The following is a 24,945-nucleotide window of genomic DNA, read 5'->3' as shown; positions in this document are numbered from 1 at the left end:
CACTTTCCGCTCTACAGACGAGGAACTTAAATCCAGGGGTAGCACCTGTGCATGTTGCTACCACACTGCTCCCTTCCAGATCTCTAATAAATACTGAACATGGACCCTTAGCTGGGCTACACTGCAGCTAACCCTTGGCCAGGATAACAGTTGACCACTTCTTCCTACTTTTTGCTATCTGTCCATACGCCAGCCCTGATCTATGGCAGCATTTCACTGCTCATCCCCGGACCTTCTCTAGGGAGGGACTTTGTCAAAGACTAGCTGAGAGCCCATAATAATTATGCCCATGGGTTCCCTTTTAGTCAAGGTTCAGTTCACATGCTCAAAGAATTCTAGGAGCTGGTTCTGCTGCCACCATACAATGGTGTTTAAACATGGTGAAACGTGGTTACTAGACGCATGCAGTTGACACAGCCGCTCAGCAATTCAGTCTCCTCGCTTTCACAGCTTGGAGGTGGGGGTTTTTATACTGTACTGGGAAGTGATGGCAGCAGAATTCCTCCGGGGTTTGCACTCCAGCCCCAAGAAGGGCGGTGATGAAACATCTTGATACGGAAGATCATATTCAGCCCTGAGGTAAGTGGGTACGATTCCCACCAGTCATGAGAATAATCCCGCTTACATCCAGGCTGGATCTGGTCCCATTATCCCTGGAAACCCCAGTCAACCTTAAAAACACTTAACTCCTGTATCTCCTGTCTGTACTGTCCTGCCAAGCCCATGAGCAGCGTGAGGCAGGGCTTGGCTAGGGAGGCTGAGCGTGCCCTGTGGGTGGAAACTTGGGTTTTAACACCAAGGAATTTACAGAAAAGGGGAGAAAATATCAGATCAAGGCAGGAAAAAGCCAACCCTCAAAATCCATAGGGACCCCCTTAAGGAGGGTAAGGGGAGACCTAGAGAGGCAGCTGGGTCTGGTTAATGGGAGCGTAGTTGTTGGTTCAACTCCTCTCCCCCAAGTAGGCTGGGCACTGAAATACTCAGTTGCTTGCTGATTGCTGCAGGACTCTTGTCCGTTTCAGTCCCAGCTCCGAAGGCACAGCAGAGGGGCAGCACACAGTGGCAGGGAAACCCAGAATGCTCAGCACTGGGATCTTTTCAGCAGGGAAGGTGGGATTCTCCTTGGGAAGGGAAGGGGAGGGGTGTCAGGCTTTCCAAAGGATCAGGACAGCTGTTTGTATAGCCAGAGGGTACGACAACAAAGGCCCTGCTCTCAACCTAAGAAACAGGGGTGCATCTTAAGATGCATTAAACGCTGGGCTAAATCTTAAGCTTCTCCTTCAAGTGTCTTTCTAGACTTGAGTCCAGGATAGAGGATTGGCCATAAGGGGGAGTCAGACCCAACCCTTTAGCAGCAGGCAGTTACCAGTCAGATACATGTTGCTAGCAGATAGTGCACTCAGGTGCATGCAGGACTAGGAAATCCATGTTATCTACAACCTGGTAACAACCGAAGCTTTGTAGCTACACAGAGAGAGAGGAAGTGGCCTCCCCACCCAGCAGAACTGCTGCCTGAATGGGAGAGGAAGCCAGCCTCTCTCGGTCCTTATGGAATGGCTCAGAGATCCCAGGCTAAGAAAGACCCAAGCAAACAGGGGGCGCACAATGTGAGAGCATTGTAGGGCGAGCAACCTGCGGCAGGGCCAGCACATGCAGCCAGGGTGAGCAGTGTTCAGCAGGCATCTCACGGGAGGATTCAAATCTGAACCTCACCTCCCCAGCAGGCTGAGGTGCCAGAACTAGGAACCCCTCTGCCCCTTCTCCCCATTCCAAATATGGTATCTTCCAACCGAGGTGTTTCCAATTCAAGTGACATGCTTTGGGCACAGCCACCCAAAATGCCTCTTTTTTGAGATGGGGCAACCACATTTGCATGCACCATTCAAGCTGTGGGCATATCATGGATTTATATAGAGACAATATGATATTTTCTCTGTCCTATTAATCTGTCCCTTTCTTGATGATTCCCAACATTCTGTTTGCTTTTTTGCCTGCCGCTGCACATTGAGTGGATGATTTCAGAGAACTATCCACAATGACTCCAAGATCTCGCTCTCGTGCGGTAACAACTAATTTAGACCCCATCATACGTATAGTTGGGATTATGTTTTCCAGTGTGCATTACTTGGAATTTATCAACATTATTTTAATCTGCCACTTTTCATCACCCAGTTTTGTGATATCCTTTTGTAGCTCTTTGCAGTCTGCCTGGGACTTAACTATCTTGAGTAATTTTGTATCGTCTGCAAATTTTGCCAACTCACTGTTTACCCCTTTTTCCAGATCATTTATAAATATGTTGAATAGGACTGGTCCCAGAACAGACCCCTGGGAGGCACCACTATTTACCTCTCTCCATTCTGAAAACTGACCATTTATACCTACCCTTTGTTTCCTATCTTTAAACCAGTTACCAATCCATGAGAGGCCCTTCCCTCTTATCCCATGACTGCTTACTTTGCTTAAGAGCCTTTGGTGAGGGACTTTGTCAAAAACTTTCTGAAAATCTAAGTACACTATATCCACTGGATCCCCCTTATCCACATGCTTGTTGACGCCTTCAAAGAATTCTAGTAGATTGGTGAGGCATGATTTCCCTTTACAAAAACTATGTTGACTCTTCCCCAACAAATCATGTTCATCTGCATCTGACAATTTTGTTCTTTACTATAGTTTCAACCAGTTTGCCCAGTACTGAAGTCAGGCTTACCGGCCCGTAAATGCCAGGATCACCTCTGGAGCCTTTTTAAAAAATTGGCATTACCTTAGCTGTTCTCCAATCATCTGGTACAGAAGCTGATTTAAAATGATAGGTTGCATACCACAGTTCAAGGCTACAGAGGAAGTCAGCCTTTCACTAGTGCTGCATTGGTGGAAAAAAGCTCTCATGACAGTGCCATCACTTTAAAAGCAAGGTCCCAGCATTCTCTGCCTCTCACAGCGCACGAAGATTCTGGCACCTTAGCACCTGCATGCCTACAGAAGCCTTTAACACCTCTGAACAACGGAGCTATTGTCTTGGAATCAGAGTGGGCTGGGAGCAGTAGGGAAGATACATTTTAAAGCACAGCTGGTCTCTCTGCAGTAGAGTGGTCTAGTCTCATCTCTCGGGTTACAGCAGTTATGTGGCCAATACTTTACCTTTAATGGCTGCAGCACATTTAAACTGAATCACTGCTCTGCTGTTTGACTTTCCAGGCCAGACGCACCTCTGTTGATGTTCTAGGCACATCACAATGTTCCACTGTAATGTGGCAACACAGAGGCTGGGCAAGCAGCCAAGCAACTGAGACCTTCACTATATTTTCCCACCTGTCTGCCACCCACTGCATGCATTGCCAGCTCCTTTCCATTTGCCACTCAGATGACATTATTGGTTATTCCCAAAGGCCCCTGCATGAAGAACGAGCTGAGGAATTCTAGAGAGCAGCTCACAAGGAGCCAGCTACATGCACAGAGCCCTGGGACGGGAAAGAGCAAAAGGGTAGTGGCTGGTGGATTTAGCTGGGGGCTGGTGGTTTGGTGTCTGGTCTGAAGCCTGCCTGCTGATGCAGCGTGAACTCAGTTTTAGCAGCAGCTTTTGAGCCTCTGCTCTCCCTGTGGTCCCTTGACACGCCCAGGCGACGCACACGGAGAAGCGCACGCGCGCACACACACATACGCGGCGCAGTGCACTCTGGGGTACTACCTGAAAACAAGGAAGCCATTGACACTGACAGGCCGTTCTTGGACATTTGAATCAGGTTAGATCCATCGTTACCATCTGCATAATACGGTGATGACAAAATATTTCGCTTCAGTGCTCGGCCCGGCCACAGAGAAAGGGTATCAACACAGAGGCAAGAGAGCAGGGCCTGCTGGCGCCCTTTGGGAGACATCCAGGGATAGCATTCAAACACCCTCCTTGGACTGCAATATCAAGTCAAACCTCTGAGCTACACGGGGCCAAACGGGGTTATGCTATCAACATCCATGGAGAGAGGATCAGGAAGATTGAGTGTGTCCATTACAGGGGCCTTTGATTGGCCCCCAGTCCAACCACCATTGTCCCAGCTGAAGACTGGAGAGTGCTTTGTTAATGCACCTTTCAAGTCAGCCAGAGGGGGCCCTGCTGAGCAACAAGGAGTCTCTTTCCTGACCAAAGCAGGAGGGAGGTGAGGGAGAGGGTTCAAGGCCAGGGGTCTTGCAGCATAGGCACCAACTGTGGGTGCTCCAGCCCTGGAGTACCCAAGCTCCCCACCCAGTGCCTCTGACCTGCTGGCAGCCCCGCTGAACAACTCCTTACCCTCCCTCCCAGCACCTCCCGTCTGCTGTGAACAGCTGTTTTGTGGGTGTAGGAATCTCCCAGGAGGGAGGGGGAGGAGCGGGGACGGGGTGCACTTGGGGGAGGAGGTGAGGAGGAGGCAGCACAGGGGCAGGGGACTAGGGTGGACAAGGAGGAGGCTAGCACCCTTCAACTAGAGGAGAAGTCGGCACCTGTGTCCTGCGGGGAGCACACTAGCCCCTGGGAGCCAGCCTGACTCTGTGTGAGCAAAAGTACCTTGGAGGCCAGGGTCTGTACACAGCCCATTGGCCCTGCTACAAAAAGACAGGGTTTAACAATGGGAGTGGACAGTCCCGAGTTGACTTGTCCAGTCCGTGGCTGGTTCAAGTAGGAAGAGCAGGACAGCACAGGTTGGCATTCAAATCCTTTAGCTCCCCAACCTCAGCCTGACTATTCCCAGCCCAGAGGACTTTACACGTGAAAGGGATCTCTTGTAGGACGCCAGCAACACAGCAAACGAAGGGGCTGTTAAGACTCTAACAGAGCTCCCAGAGGCAAATCATTCAGCCTTTATGGCCGCACTAGCCCACCTTCCCAAAGGGAATCTGTTTACCGCAGTCCAGGAGTGGAATCAGGGGTCCCAGCTCAACTCTCAGTTCAGCGTTACTCTAGAATGGCCATCTCTAAATGCAAAGGGACGTGCTCCTCCGCAGTGTAGCCCCAAGGAGGAGGTTGGCCCCAAATCTCCATCTGGTGCAGCTGCCTCCTCTTACCTCTTATCTCATACTCCTCCACATCCTCTGCTGAGCCCGAGTCAGACAGCCACATGGAGTCACGGGAGCTGAACTGGGACTCACTGTCTGTAGCCACAAAGCCTGAAGGGGCAAAACGCAGAAGGTCTGAGAGACATAGCCCCAAAGTCAGCAGAAGTAATTTAAGTGCGACACAGAACTGACAGACGGCCAGGGCGGGTAGTGCTGGGTGACTGGGGTGCCAGCACGGACCCAGAATCGTCCTGCACCTTGACACCACCATGGTGTGTACATAATAAATACCCAGACAGACCCAGTGTCAGCAGGCCTTCCACACTATAGAGTCACCATCTGTTCAGAGCTAGTGTAAGGTAAATTCCCACACAGTGCCCTGGTACCTGACACAGCATCTCCGGGACTGACAGGAAACAAGCCCCTGCTCCCCCGAGCCTGGCCCCAAAAGCAGCACTCACTGTCGGAGCCCACCTCCCGGTAGGCAGGGAGCACGTGTTTGGTGCGGATTTGCTGGCGCCGGATGCGAATCTTCTGCTTGAGCTCCTGGATCTCCTTGTCACTCTCTTCTTCCTCCTCCTCCAGCTGCCGGTTCATCACGTTGCATTTCATCAGCTCGATGGCGGCAATCAGCGATTCAGAGATGCTGAAGTGAGCATTTTCCTGGGAGGCAGAGGCCAAACCATTGCAAGAGAGCCGGGAAGCTGAGGTTCTCCATAATGCAGTATTACATCCCCTACACCCCGCAGTACAGGACCTGCTACCTGTAGAGGCGGCTATCTGAGATTTCCCACAGTAGAGGAAGACTTCACTAATAGGCGCTGACTCCATGGGCGCTGCAGGGCTGGAGCACCCACAAGGAAAAAATGGTGGGCACCCACCGGCAGCCCCCCTAACGGTGCCGCGCATTTGACTCTAGAGGGCGCTCTGCATTGTGATGGATTTCGGTTACGCCTGCCGAGCATCCTACACGTCATGGCCGACTGTACGTTACGACGCAGTGCACACATTTCATCGTAAGCGTTGACCACAATAGCAGTTTTGCTTTTGCAATGTATCAGGGTGTAAACTCTTACAGTCGCAAAGAAGGCCTGGGGCGAGGGGGGGGAGGGGTTGTGACCAAAGAAGCTTGAGAACCACTGTGCTAGGAGGCCAGCTGGATCCAGACAGGAAGGGGACACCTCAAGATGGTCACCTATCAGACCCCACTTCAGAGTTCTTGAGGGATGACGTCAGAACTATTTGCTCTGACAACTCGGGCTCGATCCCTGTAGCCCATGGGAGTGGTCTGACTGGGGGCCCAAGCCCACTAATGCAGAGAGAAGCCTAGTGGAGAACCGAGTCCTGGCTGGCTTTGAGAGGACTCTTTCAGGGACAAAGGGAAAATCCAGACCAAGAGATACGAAGCTGGAGGGGTGCATGAAGAAGCTAGGCCTGCCTGGGTCGCCGTTACAGGACAGTAGGACATTAGGGGTGACAGATGTATGTCAGGTATTTTTAAATCCTTCTCTCTCTCCTGTTGTATTCTAACTGCTAAGGAAAAACGCTTGGTCTGAAGGAGGCTGGTGTCACTCTCAGGGCCACAGTGCCCAGCGCAAAGAAAGACAAGAGCCTGAAACCCAGCTGGGCCTTCAGGGCAGTTGGTGTATGCAGGGCACTGTGAGCACGTCCCAGTCTCAGAGGGGGATTCCTCCCTGGGACAGGGGAGGGTTAGAGGCCCTGGATCGGAGCTGGATGCACTCCAAGACGAGAGAAGGGACAGAGGTGCTGCTAGCCCTGCCACTGTGACAGCCCCACTCTCCAATGTTCCACACCCGCGGGTCACATGGCACCCAGCACCCAAAAAGAGCAGCTGGCTTTGGTTTTTCCCAACTCAACACGAGTTGCAGATTGTGGCTCTGTACAGTCAAACAGCACAGGATCATGTTGGCCAGGGAACAGTATGGGGCTTATAGAGAGGAGCATCACTGTTCCTTACCTGCACTCGGAGGGGTAAAATGCTCTGTCATCCTTACACCTGAACCAATCACCCCCCCACCCCCCCAATTTCCCAACTGCCTAAGGCTGGAGCAAACAGCGGACTGACTTCAGGGAAGAGAGCAGCACGCAGCACAGGGAGTCCCAGCAAGCGGCAGTAAGCTCATGCTGCATTGCAGCCCCGAGCTATCAACACCAAAGAGCAAACCAAGTGCAGAAGTAGACCGGCGAGTTCTCTGCGCAGCTCTAAGGCTGGAAACGCTGAAGCACTAACACTGGCTTTCTGGTACGGCTGCTTGCCAGTGGAACCAGAGTCACTGACCCAGCAACCAAGGAACATGTATCCCCCTGCATCTCTCACCTTCTCCAGGTCTGCACAGCTGCCGAAGTCCTGCTCAGACAGGTAACTGATCAGGGACTGTCCTTCCGAGGGTCTTCGGAACATCCCTTCCCCCGAACTCAGGTACTGGCCAGCATCTAGGAAAGCAAAAGACAAACAAATGAGGCAGAGGCATTTTGCAAACCCACAAAGCTGAAGAGTCAGAGATCGGACCAGGCACGATTCCATTACATAGCCCCAGCCAGCCCGGGGTCATGCAGGAACTGCCAGACTAGATGACGCATGGCTAGAGTCAGTCAAGCATCCAGCCTCTGACAGTGACCACCAGCAGAGTATTCAGAGGAAGAGGCAAGATCCCACAGTAGGCAGGTTGCAGAGGGACAGCTGATCCCAAAATCTCATCCGATCCCTACTAGTGAGAGATCACAGATGCTTAACTTTGGCCACTCAATGCTGCTCCCCAGTCCCTCCCAGCTGCTGTTAGATTTAGAGAGAGGCAGAGATTTCAGAGCACTGGCCTCAGACACACACGAGACACCATACTCATGTGCAAATCCCCACATGTGCACAGTCAAAAGCTGCCCTGCAAACATGCGAGGACCCAGCACCTGAACCCAGCCGTATCAGTGGTTAACCGTTTCCACTCACCCCTTCTCAACTCACCGTATTCCATGTAGAGGGAGCTGGGCGTGCTCACTTCGCTGCTCTGGGTGGAGCTGGAGACATGACCCGGCACCCTCAAGGCATCACCCTGGGATTCTTTGAGAGAGACAAGAGGAAGGATGCTCGTCAATAGCAGAAGGGCCCATCCGGGTGATTAACCCCAGCCCCTCGGGACACAGTGGAAGGGAGCAAACAGGACATCACGAGAACATACCCCCCACCCACCCCCAAAAAGGAAAAAACAATAGAAAAGGAGTCAAAGGGAGGAGAAGAGAAGTCAGCTGGTCTCCAGGGAGAAAGGGGGCAGAGAACTATATTGTATCCAGGCCAGTTCCAGGAGGGGGCAGTCCCGGGGCAAGGCACTTCAGGCAGCTAAAAGGCAAGTTGGCAAACAACAGGCAGCAATTCACAGCTTGCCAGGATTGATCTCCAAGAGCTGCTGCTCCCTTGCCCTCTGGAGGAGAGGGACAACGGGACAGCGTGCATGAGCCTGGGAAGTGCAGAAGTCATTTGTTCCTCCATCTAATGCAGCAGAGGACAGGGGCTGAACTAGGCAGGAGGCCTTGCTCACTCGCTTTTGTGGTGGCAGGACTGGGAAATACAACAGAACCTGTTTGGAGCACTCAGCCCAGAGTCGGGGAGCACACTGCACCTCCTAGCCTTCAGCAGCGCCCCCTCTGGCAGAGAGGAACCCCCAGATGGCCCTGCTGGGCCACAGGGCGAGTGGCTAGGGTAAGAGCAATAGGATCCTGGGGACTCAGCGGTCCTGGAGGATGCCTAGGACAATGTGGGGGGGAATCAGTGGGAGGAGGTGATCGCCAACTCCCTCTAGCCTCTGATTATAGCTGGGAAGAACAGAGCCTTCCATGCACATTGGAGTCCCTGACTTTGCAGCAGCCAGGGCCTAAGGACTCGGATCCCTGCAGCCAGCAGAGCACGAAAGGGTTGTGAAGGTGACCTATACGTGCTACGCCCGACGCCCCACCCTCCGCACACACACGTGACACAATTCACGTCCTCACACGGGCAGAGCTCTTCGAGGGACTGCCTCTAGCCGGCCTAATCAGAGGTGAACACCTGCGGGAGCTGCATCCCCGTGAGCTGGCCCGTGGGATCGGATGAGTTGCTGCAGAGACCAAATGACTTGAGGACTGACTGATCCCAGAAAGGAAGCCCTTGGCTGTCGCTGGCATGAAAATGACAACGGAACACACACAAGGGAATGGGGAGAGCAATGAGACTGGACACGTGTGATGTGGAACATGCAATAGCTCCAGGCACTGGGAACAGGGAAGGGACCACTGGTGTCAACTCAACCGGCAGAGCAGCTCGCACTGCCACGTCGTACCGCTCCCCCAGTCCCACGCTTATGGCTCCAGGGCACGCGAGACTGAGAATGCCTCTCCTGCTGAACGAGTGTAGTGCTGGTGCAAGGATCAGACCCACAGGCCTGGGGACTGGCCGGCTTTATGCAAAGCACAAGCAGCTGCTGGGCAAGCTCCCCCCATGCTGCCCGGCAACCATGCTTTAACCCCGGGTGTGAGGGGGCTCAGTCTCCAGAGACTGATCAGTGCCAGCTGGGAGGTAGCTACCAGGTGAGACCAAATCATTTCCCTGAGGCCATAAAACAGCTTTCAGGTGACCACCCCTGACCTGGATGGGGTTTGAACCAGTATTCTAGAGGCAGACGCTCCATATCTCATTACAAATCCCCAGAACTCAGCAGACAACCCCTGCTCAAGCACAAGGTTCCAAGAACTCATCTGCCACAGAGCAAAGAGCCACCAAAAACTGGCACCGAAACAGCCTCAGGGCCACTGCCTGGCTGAGTGCATAGAGCTGATCTCCAAACCCTAGGGGAGCTGCCAGTTCTCTGAGAGCAGCACCACCACCACCACTACACAGTAAGCTGAGGCAGGTCTTCTGAGAGCCCACAGAAGCCAGGCATCGTAACCTGCCAGCTCCATGGAGAGCAAGTGCTGCAGCAAGCAAGGTTGGAAGGGGACAGAATGTTGCAGAGATTCTGTATGAACAGCTGGCATGGCCTGGTGCATCTGCCAGTACGCCCCACCTGGGACACCTTTGCAGACTGCTCGGATAATATGCTCAGTATTTCTAGCCAAGGAACTCATAGGGCTTCGCAAACATTAATGGTTCAAGCCTTCCTATTTCCCAGAAGTAATAATCCCCATTTTATGGAGGGGAAGGCGACCTGAAGCATACAGGTGAGTGGCCTGGTTTCTGAGATACTGAGCACCTGCAACTCTGTGTAAATTGGGTCGTAAAACAACTTTCCCTGGTTCATACAGCAAATCTGAGCCCAGACGAGAACCCAAGAGTCTGATCTGAGCACTACACCACAGCTGTGGGCAAAGTGCTTGGTATTGAGAGCACCACGTGCCCGAGGAAATGCTGCTCCCAGCTCTGTTAATCGGATATCCTCCCACTGGGCAAAGGGAAAGAATTGCTGACTATTCAGAAGTATGGGCTATCCCTCCCTATCCCTTAGCCCCGCACAAGGGGTACGATCTAGCCTGGTTTCCAAAGCAAAGGGGAGAGGATGGGAGCCAATCCAGGGGCTTATCAGAAAACGCCACATAGTGCCATGCAGGAAAGCCAGGTGCAATTCCTGGTCCAGCATGTTATGGCCCCAAACCAAGCAGGGATCCTCATTTAGGTCACATGCATAAACCTGGGGCTCCCTCAAAGCACCATCAGCGACTCAGGGAAGGAGCAGCCTTTCTAAGTTGACACCAATGTGATAATGGAAATCCTGAACTCAATGCAATGATCACTGATGAGAGGGTGTCTAAGGGCTCCCAAACCTGCCACTGGATCTTCTATTATAATGGTGATATCCCTGAGACCTCCTGGGCAGACAGCGAGGAGGAGGAAGAGGAGAGCATTACGGAAGGAAGAGAAAACAGAGAGAGAGAGACTGGTTACATACCAAGACAGGAGCCCCGTTCTCTACCTGAAGGCAGCACCTCAGCCCTGAAGGGGTGTCCCCTTGGGAAGCAGCCTGGCCCCCCATTACCCAACCAAAGAGGCCCCAAAAGGCCCACCACTCACCCCTACAAAGGGGAGCTGTTAAGGGAACACACGCATCCAGTCTGTTCTGCCAATCGAACCAGATGATGGTTCTACAGTTACAACACGGAACTGTCCCAGCCAGGGCCATATCTGCAGTTCGGATGAGATCCTGGAGAGAAGGTTCAAGGAGTCCCTCCGGGGGCAGCGAGGCTAGCACCATAGCAGTGCTGCCAGTTCGTAACCCCTTAGCAAGGCGGGGAGAGAGGGGTAAGTCAACATCTTCCGCCAGCTGACCAAGGGAAGTGAGGCTAGACACCAAGGCAGGGGTTGCTGGGTGTTCAGGGCTGTGTCCCAGAGTTCTGCTGGGGGAGACAGGAAACTTCCCTCTCCGTCTCTGGGAATGCAGAGAGCTCTCTGTGCAATGGAAAAGCAAAAGAGCAGAGGCCGGACTTCCCTAACTAGCTGCACGTGCATCCCTCCTTGCCTATTCCAGGCACTGCCCAAGGCCAGGCCAGCAGCTAACTTCAGGTACCCAAGCTCCACTGGAAGAGAACATTGCAAGGCCTTTAATTAGCTCGTTCCCTTCCTCCTCGCCCAGTGCTCAGATCACCCCCTAACGATGCACAACACCGATGATGATGCCTGTCCCGAGATCAACGTCCCACCCACCAAATCCCTCCCCAAACGCCGCCCCATCATTACCAGGAGTTTTCCCAGAGGCCACGTTGGTATCAGAGTGCGAGCGTGCATGGCTTCTCTTAAGGATCCCTTGGGGGGTTGATGTCTGCCCCTCCGAAAAGCTGGACCTGCGCAAGAGGCTCATCCCCCGGCTGCCGCCGCTCGCACCCTGGTCTTCCAAGGAGGAGATGGACTCTGGCTTCTGGGAGCTGCTGGATGAGAACAGGTTGGAACTGCTGCTCTTGTTGCTGTTGGTGGTGCTACTGCTGGCGCTGCTCTGGTTGCTACAGGCCCGGCCCCGCCGCCCCAGGTTCCCAATGGCCAGATACTCCGGCCCGTCATTGGCATCGCTCTGGGTGTCATCCTGGCTACCCGCCCAGGGGTCCTCGCTCTGGCTGGTCACAGTGCTGGTGCTCATCTCGCTGACTGAAGAGTCGTCGTCTCTGGGAGAGGAAGCACTGAGCCGGGGGAGGCCAGTTTGGCCCAGAAGGGATCTGTCCTCAGGCAGCAAGAGGGATACATTGTACAGGGCATTTTCCAGAGGCTGGCTTGTGCTGCTGCTCACGGAGGAGCTTGCTAGTCTCCTGTCTGGACAGAGGTGGGAGGGAGAGGTCACACACAAGTGCACAACAGACCAGACGAGGGCAACAAGCGCATGGCTCAACACAGACACCAACAAACCCAGCGCAGGAGGGCACGGTCAAGGAATCGCTGGTTTTATTAAAAATCCCTTCCTCCCCACCACTCCCCTTGGCCTTCCAGGCGTGTGCTGGAAGCTGAAAACCAAGGCCCATGTCCTCACTGATGCTTCATTTCCATCCACCACACTGGGATGTTATTGCAGGGTTGCTCAGGAAGGCTGGGACACACAGGAACACTGGTTTGCTGTTGTCAGGTGGTGCAGGAGGGCCAGGCACAAAACCTACTTTTACTGTGCAGTAGTTTGGGAAGTTCTGGCATGTTATCATCAATTGCTCGAGTGGGCAGGGCTCTGCATGGCCACAGTAGCATAACTTGTAATTAATAAATTAATCTATTAAAATACTAGAATACAAGAGACTAATACCTGTTAGGTAACAGGCTAAAAAACAAACAAACAAAACATACAGCTTAAGATTTAAAGCTGAAATGTAAGAAACCTATGGACTTAGGCCTGTCAGATATTTAGCTTAGCCAAATTAGGCTTTAGGATAAGTTAGCCATGTTATAAAGATATATTAGCATAAGTAAGTTAATAATAAATCTGCTGAGCTTGTGTCTATGTTTGTACGCTGAGGTTTTGAATAATAACTGCTGAGTTTGGATGATCGTGTCTAGAAGAGATCAGTAGACATCACAAGATGACCATTGACAGCAGGGGTGAACTGTTAGAGAGTTCCTTAAGATAACTGCATGTTGCCACAGTGATAAGGGGACATAAATGTTAATAAGTTGAAAGAGGAACTATCCAAGTAGCCTATCACGTGACAAGTCCTCCAATATTATCCGGGGGACAGTTCCAAAGATGGACATAAGGGGGTTTAACCCTCATGCATATTAATGAGCTTGTGGGGGCATATACGTAACTTCTTATCCATACAAGCTGGCAGATGGCTGGAGGTCAGTTTCCTGACCCTCCACAGAAGCTGGCCACTGCACCATTCTTCAGGCTTCCATCAGGAGATGTGTGTGTTATTGGGAACGTTGGGGCTGGAGGTGGTTTCTTCTAATCATTGCAGTCTATGCACAGTTATGTTAATTGGGGGGTTCTAGCTGATCTGATTAAATGAGATGCTTGTTTCCCCCACGCTCCTCAGATCTCCAACAATGATGCTAGGCCACCTGGTGGCATTAGCCCTAATGTTTTAAATACCAGAGGAGCTAGACTTTTGCCTAACACTAGAGTTTAAAAGGGGTTATCAATATTAGTCAATCCCATAACCAATAAAGGCTACAGTAGCTTGCAGTAGGGTTGCTCAGGAATCCTGAGCGACACACACGTTACTGCAGGACCTGACTTTTCAGGATAGATCTATCCTGAACTATGCACTCTGCAAACACACCCTGTATGGAAGAGAGTGAGTAGCATTCTGAGCGTCCCACGAGCGGAACACACAACCCCCTCCTCCTGTTACCTGACATGCTGGTGGAGGCTGGTTGGTGCAGACTGGAGAAGGATCCAAAGTACCTGTGCTGTGTGTAGTCCATAGGAGGGATACATACAGAACCAGGGAGGGCTGTCAGGCTTTGACTCTTCGTCACAGGCAGTGGGGCCTCACTCCTTCTGAGAAACTGAACAGAGGCAGCACTGTTAATAAACCAGAGCTACAGTGTTAAGCAACAAAGAGAAGCAGACACGGAGCCCTGAAAGCAACAACTGTTGAGTCAAAGAGGAATCAACAAGCAGTGCCCAGCGTGAGTGCCTGTTACTAACCAGGGAGGACAGCTGCAGCTCTGGTGTCAGGGGGGATGCTGCCAGCTCTCTACTAGAGGGTGAAAAAGTCGTAGTAAAAAAGGGAACCAGCCCATTGTTCTCAGTTAAGCAGCAGGCTCCCATGTGGAAACTACCAGGCTTTCAGTGTGATGATCCAGGGCCAGCGGAGGGACCTGACGCGCACAGCGCCGTCAATCCTGCTGTGCCATCCAGCGGACAGAACACAGCCACAATTTAATAAACAGTCACCAGGGCTTCTCATCTGGAGACCTCAAAGCTCTTTGCAGAGAACGGGGTGGGGTGAGGTGGGAAGGGGAGGCATTAGTCACCCTGCTGTACAGACAGGGAAACTAGCAAAGGGGTTAAGTGACCAGCACAAGGCCGGAAAAGAAGTCAATGCCAGCAGAGGCACAAATAAAACCCAGCTCTCCTGGGCCCTGAGCCCATCCTCTCCCCAACAGGCTGTATACACAGTAAATCTGTGTCCTCCCAGTGGCAGTCCTGGTTCCTGTTACTATGCCACGATTTGAACGGGTAACACACATCACATTCCACCTGTTATTCCTAGGAAACCTAGAACTTCAAGGATATTTTCAGAGGAATGACTGGTTCCTACCACCACCACCCCCCACTAAAATGTGGATCTTAGAAGCCAAACAAAACAGGACGTGACCCAGTGTGAGCCCTGAATGTCCAACTCCATTAAACAAAACACTCCCATGCCCACTGCAGCCTGTCTTCAACATCACACAGGCATCACCTGCAGAGAAGCCAGCTCCTAAATCAGCTGTTTCCCATCTCTCTTCTAGCCCCTTCTGCAAGGAACCCAGCCAAGGAGTAAAAACCTTCTCCAAAGGGCTGCGTGCGCTCTGCATGAAACACTGTGCGAGGGAACCACCCTTCAGCAGGGAGAGATGGAGACAAAGCAGGGGCCCTTCTCACCATGGACGTGTCAATCTGAGCCAGAAGTCTGGGGTTGTTCTGCTCCACGGCCTCCAGGCACTGTAACATGGCTGTGACGTGGGCGTCACTGAGCAGGAAGGCAGCATCTGGAAGCAGGCAGCAGCTGAAGGTTGGTCACACTAGTGAGATCCACGACACCCCACTGCTGCCCTCGGCAGACAGGGATTTGTGGTATGATGCAATGGGGACCGTGCAATTTATTACATGACACTGGAGACAACCTCCCAGTCCCTCCCTGAGCCAGAGCCTTGGCCAGCTCCTTTGCACCAGACAGAACAATTGCAGAACAGCCTCTCTGCTGCCACGCTAGCTAGGATAAGATGCCGATCATCTGGGCATGATCATATGGGATCAGGCAGACAGACACCCACCCCTCCCAGGGCAACAGCTGTCCTAGGCAACAGGCAAGGGGTTCTCTCACATGGCTGTACAAGTAGCAAGCAGGGCTGAGTATTGCCAGGCTAGTCAGGTTCTCAGAGAGCATCTGGGAAGCTCTGTAAGTGCTGGATACAAAGCCAGCTGAAGTCCATGGAAAAAGGGCCAGTGGTGGACACAAAGCCCAGTGAAATCCATTGGAAAGGTGCCAGTGACTTCAATGGGCATTGGAACAGGCCCTAAGCTGGTACCCAGGGCTCAGGGGCAGAGTCCCTGGACAAGGCAGCACTCCAGGCCCAGTGGCCAATCCTGAGCTGCGATATTCCTGTTTGACCTTCTTGTTATGCCAAAGCCTTTTGGTTCCTTTGTTTGAATTAGAGCCAGTGGGAAACAGTTTTCCCGTCCTGCCAGAATTTATCATTTAAAATCATTTTCCCTCTCAAATTGGGAGGAAAAGTCAAAGTCTCCAATTTTTGCAAACAAAAAATCTGAAAAAAATTTGGATCAGATCAAAACATTCCATTTTCTACCTTTATTTTACTTCACATACAACCCCCCACACACACAAAATAACTTAAAATTCTAAACAAGTCATTTTGAGCCAAAAAATGAAATTATTTGTTTAGAAAAATGTCAAAATGGGTTTTAGCCCACAAAAGCTTATGCCCAAATAAATTTGTTAGGCTCTGAGGTGCTACAAGGTCTCCTCATTGTTTTTGGTGATACAGACTAACAGTTCTGTATCAGCAAACCTGACTGCCGCTCTGAAAGCTGACAATTCTGACACACTTTTGCAAACAATGCTCGAAATGGGCAATTCACCGAAACTGACCCTTTCCGGTGAAGAGTTTTGGTTCTGATGAATCGGTATTTTCCAACAAAAAAGCTTTCCATCAAATACTTCCCAGCCAGCTCTAGTTTCAACCTAGATAGACACAAGGTGGCTCAGGAACAAACCAGGCCTTGTACCTCTGCTGCCCCAACCTGCTCAGAGGCCGGACCTGGCATTGGACATTGCCAGAAACAGGCTCCTAGACTGTAAAGATCATTGAACTGATCCCTAGCAGCGCTATAAGGAAACCTAATCCCCCACCACATTACACGTTATGGAATCCCCCACCCCCTGGCATTCCCTGGACTACAGGATTTCCTACCCTTGCCCATCCCAACATTCTATGTGCTACCAAAGCTTGTGTCCGTGGCTGGAGAGAAGGGTACGCCTAGATATTCTCACGGGGGGAAAAGAGATTGTCTCCACGGTGCTGTTTACCTGTGTAGAATTTCCTGATGTACTGTCTGTTCTCAAGCAGTGGCTTCAGCTGTGCGGAGAGGCAGTGGAACTGCAGACTGTGCTGTAGCCACAGCTCCGCTATGGCTTGATCACCTACGCCATCTGCACTTGGCTGCCCATTCTCGTGCAGGCTGATGAACTGGAAATGGACACCCCACACGTCAAGTCAGATAGAGATTAGTGAAAAGAACAGGAGTACGTGTGACACCTTAGAGACTAACAAATTTATCTGAGCATAAGCTTTCCTGGGCTACAGCCCACTTCATCAGATGCATAGAATGGAGACATATACACATACAGAGAACATGGAAAGGTGGGAGTTGCCATACCAGCTCTAAGAAGCTCATTAATGAAGATGAGCTATTATCAGCAGGAGAAAACCCCCTTTTGTAGTGAGAATCAAGATGGCCCATTTCAGACAGTTAGCAAAAAGGTGTGAGGATACTTAACCTGGGGAAATAGATTCAATTTGTGTAATGACATAGCCACTCCCAACCTCTATTCAAGCCTAAATTAATGGTATCTGGTTTGCACATAATTCAAGCTCAGCAGGAGTCTGTTTCTGAAGCTTTTCTGTTGCAAAATTGCCACCTCTAAGTCTGTTACTGAGTGACCAGAGAGGTTGAAGTGTTCTCCTACTGGTTTTTGAATATTCAAACTAGATACACCTCTACCTTGATATAACACTGTCCTTGGGAGCCAAAAAAATCTTACCGCGTTATAGGTGAAACCGTATTATATACTTGCTTTGATCCACCAGAGTGCACGGCCCCGCCCCCCTCGGAGCACTGCTTTACCGTACTATATCCAAATTCGTGATATATCAGGTGGCATTCTATTGAGGTAGCAGCGTATCATTAATTTGGGCTTGAATACAGACTGGGAGAACAGGCAATCGAGTGATCTCTCTCATCATCCACTCCCAGCTTCTGACCAACAAAGGCTACGGACACTCAGAGTATGTTGTTCCATCCCTGCCCATCCAGGTTAACAGCTATCGATAGATCTTTCCTCCATGAATTTATCTAATCCTTTTTTAAACCCAGTTATACTTTTGACCTTCACAACATCCCCTGGCAATGAGTTCCAAAGGCTGATTGTGGATTATGTGGGAAAGTACTTCCTTTTGTTTGTTTTTAACCTGCTACCTATTAATTTCATTGGGTGACCCCCTAGTTCTTGTGTTATGAGAAGGAGTAAATAACACTTCCTTATTTACTTTCTCCACAAGATTTGATAGACCTCTATCATAGCCCCTCTTAGTTGCCCAGTCACCCTGTTTTGTGAGATCCCTTTGTAACTCTTTGCAGTCTGCACTGAATGTAACTAACTTGAGTAAATTTGTATGTGTCATAAACAGATAGTTAAGTGTTAATGTCTCTTTTACCTGTAAAGGGTTAAGAAGCGCAGTAAACCTGGCTGACACCTGACCAGAGGACCAATAAAGGGACAAGATACTTTCAAATCTTGGTGGGGGGGAAGTCTTTTGTTTTTGCTCTTTGTTTTGGGGGTTGGTCACTCTTGGGACTAAGAGGGACCAGACATCCATCCAGGCTCTCCAAATCTTTCTGAATCAGTCTCTCATGTTTCAAACTTGTAAGTAACAGCCAGGCAAGGCGTGTTAGTCTTATTTCTGTTTTCTCAACTTGCAAATGTTCCTTTTTGCTGAGAGGATTTTACCTCTGTTTGCTGTAACTTTGAACCTAAGGCTAGAGGGGGTTCCTCTGGGCTATATGAATCTGATTACCCTGTAAATAATTTTCCATCCTGATTTTACAGAGATCATTTTTACCTCTTCCTTTCATTAATTAAAAGCTCTCTTTTTAAGAACCTGATTGATTTTTCCTTGTTTTAAGATCCAAGGGGATTGAATCTGGAGTCACCAGGAATTGGTGGGGGAAAGGTTAAATTCTCCTTGTGTTAAGACCTAAGGGGTTGGATCTGTGTTCACCAGGAACTTGGTGAAGCCTCTCAAGGCTGCCCAGGGAGGGGAAGGTTTGCGGGGACAGGAAGTGATCCAGATACTGAAATTTCTGGATGGTGGCAGAGTTACCAGATCTAAGCTAGTAATTAAGCTTAGAAGTGTCCATGCAGGTCCCCACATCTGTACCCTAAAGTTCAGAGTGGGGGAGGAACCTTGACATAGCCCCTCTTAGTTGCCCAGTCACTCTGTTTTGTGAGATCCCTTTGTAACTCTTTGCAGTCTGCATTGAATGTAATTAACTTGAGTAAATTTGTATTATCTGCAAATTTTGCCACCTCACGGCTTACCCCTTTTTCCAAATAATTTATGAATATGTTGAACAGGACCGGTCCCAGTACTGACCCCTAGGGGACACCACTATTTACCCCTCTCCATTCTGAAAACTGACCATTTATTCCTACCCTTTGTTTCTGGTCGTTACCAGTTACTGATCCATGAGAGATCCTTCTCTCTTCTCCCAGAACTGCTTACTTTGCTAAAGAGCTTGTCAAAGGCTTTCTGAAAGTCTACGTATACGACATCCCTGGAATCATCCACACCCATATATGTTTGTTGACCCCCACAGAGAATTCTAATAGACTGGTGAGACATAATTTAACTTTACAAAACCCATGTTGAGTATTCCCCCAACAAATCACATTCATCTATATGTCCGATTATTCTGTTCTTAGTTTCAACCAATTTCCCTGGTGCTGAAGTTAGGCTGTAATAGCTGAGATGAATTCTGGAGCCTTTTTTAAAAATTGGCACCGCATTAGCTATCCTCGAGTCATCTGGTACAAAAGCTGATTTAAATGATGGGTTACAAACCACAGTTAGTAGTTCTGCAATTTCATATTTGAGTTCCTTCAGAACTCTTGGGTGAATCCCATCTGGTCCTGGTGACTTACTATTTGTTCCAAAACTTCCTCTATTGACAGTTCCTCAGAGCTGTTACCTAAATAGAACCGCTCAGGTGTGGAAACCTCCCCTCGCATCCTCTGCAGTGAAGACTGATGCAAATAATTCGCTTAGTTTCTCTGCAATGGCCTTGTCTTCCTTGAGTGCACCATTAGCATCTCTACTCTCCAGGCCTCACTGATTGTTTAGCAGGCTTCCCACTTCTGATTTACTTACAAAATGTTCCTGTTAGTTTTTGGGTCTTTGGTGCTCTTCAAATTCTTTTTTGGCTGGCCCCATTATTCTTTTACACTTGACTGGCCAGAGTTTACGCCCCATCCTTGACCTGGTCCGAGGCCTAGTCTTGCCACTTAGCAACAGCATCATCAGAAATGACAAAGCGTCCCTGATCTGAACGGTGGTACAGTCCAGTTGCTGTAGCCCCTCTCCCCTAGTGCTTATCCCCATCTCTCAGCATGGGGTCCCAGCTGAGGCTGCATGCTCTTTGGAGAAAGGACATGGTCTTTTGTCTATCAAGAGCTATGCCATATTTCATGACCTCAAAGCACATGACACTGTTTTAGGTTTTGTATGAAGTGTTTAGGACAAAGCGGGGGCAATTGGTGCCAGCTGTGGTAGCAGTTAGTGAAGGAGCTGCAAATGACTCTGAGGAATGAGGGACCAAAAACCTGTTTCTCACAGAGCACGTGTCATCCATGGTCTTGGATTGAACTCTGCCAAGCCTTCTGGGATGCAGCTTGTACAGAATATGAGGCTGCATACTTCTGATCATCTCCCTTAGTTTATAGGGCACTGAATTCACTCACAAATTAAACATGATAGAGGGATTATAACAAAATGTCTCCTCCCTCAATCTGTCAAAGCAAGACAAGAGGATCACTCCAAGGAAGTGAACGGCATTTTGGGCTGTATAAGTAGGGGCACTGCCAGCAGATCGAGGGACGTGATCATTCTCCTCTATTGGACATTGGTGAGGCCTCATCTGGAGTACTGTGTCCAGTTTTGGGCAACACGCTACAAGGAGGATGGGGGAAAATTGGAAAGAGTCCAGCAGAGGGCACCAAAAATGATTAGGGGGTTGGAGCACATAACTTATGAGGAGAGACTGAGGGAACTGGGATTGTTTAGTCTGCAGAAGAGAAGAATGGGGGGGGGGGATTTGATAGCTGCTTTCAGCTACCTGAAGGGGGGTTCCAAAGAGGATGGATCTAGACTGTTCTCAGCGGTAGCAGATGACAGAACAAGGAGTAATGGTTTCAAGTTGCAGTTGGGGAGGTCTAGGTTGAATATTAGAAAATACTATTTCAATAGGAGGGTGGTGAAGCAGTGGAATGGGTTACCCAGGGAGGTGGTGGAATCAGGGGCGGCTCTAGGTATTTTGCCACCCCAAGCACGGCAGGCAGGTGGCCTTCGGCAGCTTACCTGCAGGAGGTCCCTGGTCCGCGGATTCGGCGGCGCGCCTGCGGGAGATCCGCTGAAGCCGGGGGACCAGCGGACCCTCCGCAAGCATGCTGCTGAAGGCAACCTGCCTGCTGCCCTCATGGCGACCGGCAGAGCGCCCCCCGTGGCTTCCGCGTCAGGCATGCACTTGGCATGCTGGTGCCTGGAGCCGCCCCTGAATGGAATCTCCATCCTTAGAGGTTTTTAAGGTCAGGCTTGACAGAGCCCTGGCTGGGATGATTTAGTTGGAGATTGGTCCTGCTTTGAGCAGGGGGTGGGACTAGATGACCTTCTGAGGTCCCTTCCAACCCCGATATTCTGTGCACTCCCCTGCCAGGGTGTCCCAGCTGCTCTATGGCAGGTAAGCTGCAGCCTAACGCATTAGTCACTTAGTTAATCGTGAGAACCAAACTGTGCACCCGAGTCACGCTTGGCTGGCCAAGGAAAGCAGCAGCCTTGAGACCTCCAAGCCAGCTCCGTCCTCCAATCCCAACCCCGCCAGAACTCACCTTCTCCACGTGATGAGCAGAGCGCGGGCTCAGTCGGCGGATGTCTTTCACAAACTGCCAGTAATCCTTCTGCCTGCAGTACACCTGCCCGGAAAACACACAGTTAGACTCCGCCTGATAAACCCCGCCACAACGCTGACAGGTGCTGAGCGACCCGTGCAGTTAACGCGACCTTCGGCAGCCTCTCGTGAGGTCACCGCACCGCTCAGCTGACAGCGCAGAGTCACTTGCAGGCGTTGATACGGGTCAGAGAGAAGAAGGGTGGCCCAGTGGTTAGGGCATTAGGAGACCTGGATTCAATTCCTGGCTCTGTCACAGACTTCCTTGCGTGGCCTTGGGCAAGCGTCTCTGTGCCTCCATTCCCTATCTGTAACATGGGGATAAATCACTGCCCTGCCTCACAGGTACGTGGGGAGCATAAACTCATTAACCCGTTCCTAACACATGCAGGATGTGGATGAGTCAGCCATGCCAGCAGGACACCCAGTGCTTTCAGTGCCAGCACATTCCACTGAACGACTATGGAGTAACTTAGCGTTTCCCACCCCTGAGGTGCAATAGCCTGCTCTGGGGGAGACAGGGCAGGAGATGAGCAGCAGGGCCCGGGATCTGCATGACCCCAGAGCCAGCTCTCAGGCCCCACTGCAAACATGCTGCTCTGGGGGGAAGTGGTGAGCAGCTTACTGAACTACACCTCCTCTGCCTGCTCTTGCAGCAAACCTTCCTCACACAGCCGGCCATAGGAGCAATTCTCAGGCACAGGGCTGCAGGATCAGCGCACTGGTACTGTCTGTGTCTCAGCTTGCAACACAGCCCACCAGGGCCCCTGAAGAACCATCAGTGGATGGCCCCTGGCACTCAGCAGCCCGGAGCCTTTTTGCAAACAGGCATAGGGAGCAACAAAACGAGAAAAGGAAAAAAAAGGAAAAGAGAAAGCGAAAGAGAAAGAGGCCATAAAAAGAGAGGAAGAATATGGACAGGAAAAAGCCAAAGCACAGCAATTGCACAGCGGTCTGGTGTGAAGGGGAGAGGGTTATTCATTAATCCACTGCCACGGGTACCAACAAAAGGAGGAGGCTGGCACCAAGCACCTGCACTGCTGCTCAAACCCTCTGCAGGACGCACCTCCTGCCCTGCCAGACAGGCAAGGAACAGCCCAGCTGTCCACCGATTTTCAAGGGGAGGGAGCTTGCAAGAGGAGAGCAGTTGGAGGAGAGGACTGGCAGTGAAGAGGTTAACGCAAGACCCTCCACAAAGTCCACCTATTTGCAGGTTCGGCTGGGAGCCTGGGCATATCTGACCTTAGCACAGCGAAGCGCAATCCAAGCAGGGCAGAGCCGTTCAGAGTCCGGCAAAGCGGGAGACAGGAAGTTCTGCCTGGCCAAGCCAAGGGGGCTCATCGCCATAACGACCTTGGCCCCATGGAGCACCAAGGTGACACTGCACGACAGCAATGGGGAGCGGATCACTGTTCTGCCCGTTGGGAAAGCAGCGCAGGTTGGAGGGTGCAGCACGAGGAAGGTGAGGCAGTGTGAGGAATGTTCCAAATAAATCCTCCCCTCCACACCAGCCCCAGATATCTCTCACCTCCGAGTGTCAGAGTGCACAGGGCAGAGAGATTCACGTGTAAAATCAGACCTTTCTCCCCCTTACCTCTGCCTGGTTACTTCATGACTACCATCACCTTCACGCTTCTGTGCTCTACTGAGTAACCCAGGGGAAGGGCTACCGTTAAGTCTGAGACCTGTGTCTTAAAGGGACAGCGTCCCATCCCCTTGCAACAGGGCCATGGTTAATTTAAATGGTGAGCTTTCGTGATGGGAAGGAGGGAAATGAGGACGCTGACTCTTCTGGACTAAAGTGGAATTTGCCTCCCACACACCAGCCCTGGGAACACAACCGTGCAACTGAATCAGAATTACTCCCCACAGGCTTATGAGCACAACCCTCTCATTAAGTCTCAACCTAGCAGAGGTAGTGGGCTTGGTTGCTCAGAGGCAGAGGGAAATGTTCCCCAGATTCCAGCTGCTTTCAAGGTAAAGCAGATCTGGGAACAGGGACATCTGAATTCCAATTGCCGTGTTAAGTTGCACGCTTGCCTCTCTTCACTTGTTCTCTTGAAATTTTTGCTGAGTTCAACATTGCAAAAGTCACTATTATCAATATTCTCTCTCTCAACAGCAGCACAAACTGGGAGGAACTTTCTGATCAGACAGCAGTGAAAAAGGAGTCTAACTTCAGGGAGGGACAGAGGTCAGCACAAAAACCTCCTGGCAAACAAAGAAGCAGAGATTTTGTGTCTTCTAACATTGCAAGCCACCAATGGGCTCTCCTGCACTGCTAAGCAGCTAGGAAGCAGGTTTGAAATTTAATGCAGCATGCTGCTAGGATGGCATATTCCGTTTGCTCTCAGCTGCGGTCTGTCTCAGCTTTCTTCGGAGAGGCTCTCCCCTTTTATTAGTTATGCTTCTTGTTAAAGATCAACTACAAAGGGAATATTTTTTGTTCATGTCATATGCTACTGCTTCATAAGGTATAAAAGTGGCCTCAGCATATTTTTCCCCAACAATAACATTTTCCCTGTGCCTATTTTATCTTAGAAATATCAAAAACATCAATTGTTTTCTTCCTATGGGTTTTATTTTTTTGGGGGGTGGTGGGGTGGGAGGTAGAATATTAGGATGAGAGTTTTCAGCCCTGGAGACAGAATTTTTATTTTATATACAATAAAAATATATATCCCTCAGGGCTGAGAAAACTCCCACCCTAGTTCTCAATTGTGCATGTGTGTAAATATAATTTCTTTTCAGTTGGAAGCCAGTATGTGGGGTCACTGTTGAATCATTCCCAGAATGCTCTTCTCCCCTGGTGTGTAAGGAGTTTGAATGAAACAAGTGTGAACAGAAAACAATGTGTTGGAGAGTTAGATTCAACACCCCCTCCCCAGCTACTATCCATTCAGTCTCTTGTGATGTCACAATCGCACTAGCTCTCCAAGGAGCTCTCCAGCCGGAAAGTCAAGACCTGATACTTCTAACAACAAAAAAAACAAACAGGAAAAGAACCTTCTTTGCATATAATAAAAGCCAAAACACAAAAAGAGGTGGGAGGAGGGCACTTGCTCATGCTAAGCAGATCTAACATTTAAACTGCTCACAGACCCTTGGGCATGAACTACCTCCTAGGCACTGAAAGTGTTCGGTTATTTCAACTGTGTAATCCAGGAATAACATGGTCTGTCTGAAGTGTGTTTCCTTAAAACAAGTACTGTGCATTTAGCACAAATCAACAGCCAGCAGGTTATTTCTAGGCTTGCTGATAATCCACCCAAGTTCATTTGCACCTGTGTCA

The 24,945-nt window shown here is 50.5% G+C and overlaps 1 protein-coding gene across 9 annotated transcripts in view; it reads right to left on the bottom strand.

The window, feature by feature from the left end:
- RUBCN (rubicon autophagy regulator) overlaps positions 1 to 24,945 on the bottom strand; it is a 60,753-nt gene that overhangs the window by 18,857 nt on the left and 16,951 nt on the right. For 3 of the 9 annotated variants that reach the window (XM_050963775.1, XM_050963776.1, XM_050963780.1), the window contains exons 3-13: positions 21,595 to 21,678; positions 16,741 to 16,900; positions 15,075 to 15,181; positions 13,834 to 13,990; positions 11,744 to 12,307; positions 10,834 to 10,878; positions 8,009 to 8,104; positions 7,367 to 7,482; positions 5,490 to 5,691; positions 5,038 to 5,139; positions 3,689 to 3,763 (exon numbers count right to left, since the gene is read on the bottom strand). In XM_050963775.1, coding sequence (XP_050819732.1) covers positions 3,689 to 3,763; positions 5,038 to 5,139; positions 5,490 to 5,691; positions 7,367 to 7,482; positions 8,009 to 8,104; positions 10,834 to 10,878; positions 11,744 to 12,307; positions 13,834 to 13,990; positions 15,075 to 15,181; positions 16,741 to 16,900; positions 21,595 to 21,678 — 1,708 coding nt within the window. Of the gene's footprint in view, positions 1 to 3,688; positions 3,764 to 5,037; positions 5,140 to 5,489; positions 5,692 to 7,366; positions 7,483 to 8,008; positions 8,105 to 10,833; positions 10,879 to 11,743; positions 12,308 to 13,833; positions 13,991 to 15,074; positions 15,182 to 16,740; positions 16,901 to 21,594; positions 21,679 to 24,945 lie in introns of those variants that run through there. The other 6 variants (XM_050963779.1, XM_050963782.1, XM_050963778.1 and 3 more) reach the window with 4 other exon arrangements.

This window comes from Gopherus flavomarginatus, chromosome 8, assembly GCF_025201925.1.
Source record: "Gopherus flavomarginatus isolate rGopFla2 chromosome 8, rGopFla2.mat.asm, whole genome shotgun sequence".
Lineage (NCBI taxonomy): Eukaryota > Metazoa > Chordata > Testudines > Testudinidae > Gopherus > Gopherus flavomarginatus.
Note: the sequence above shows the minus strand (reverse complement) of the source record. Positions and strands in the feature narration are given on the sequence as shown.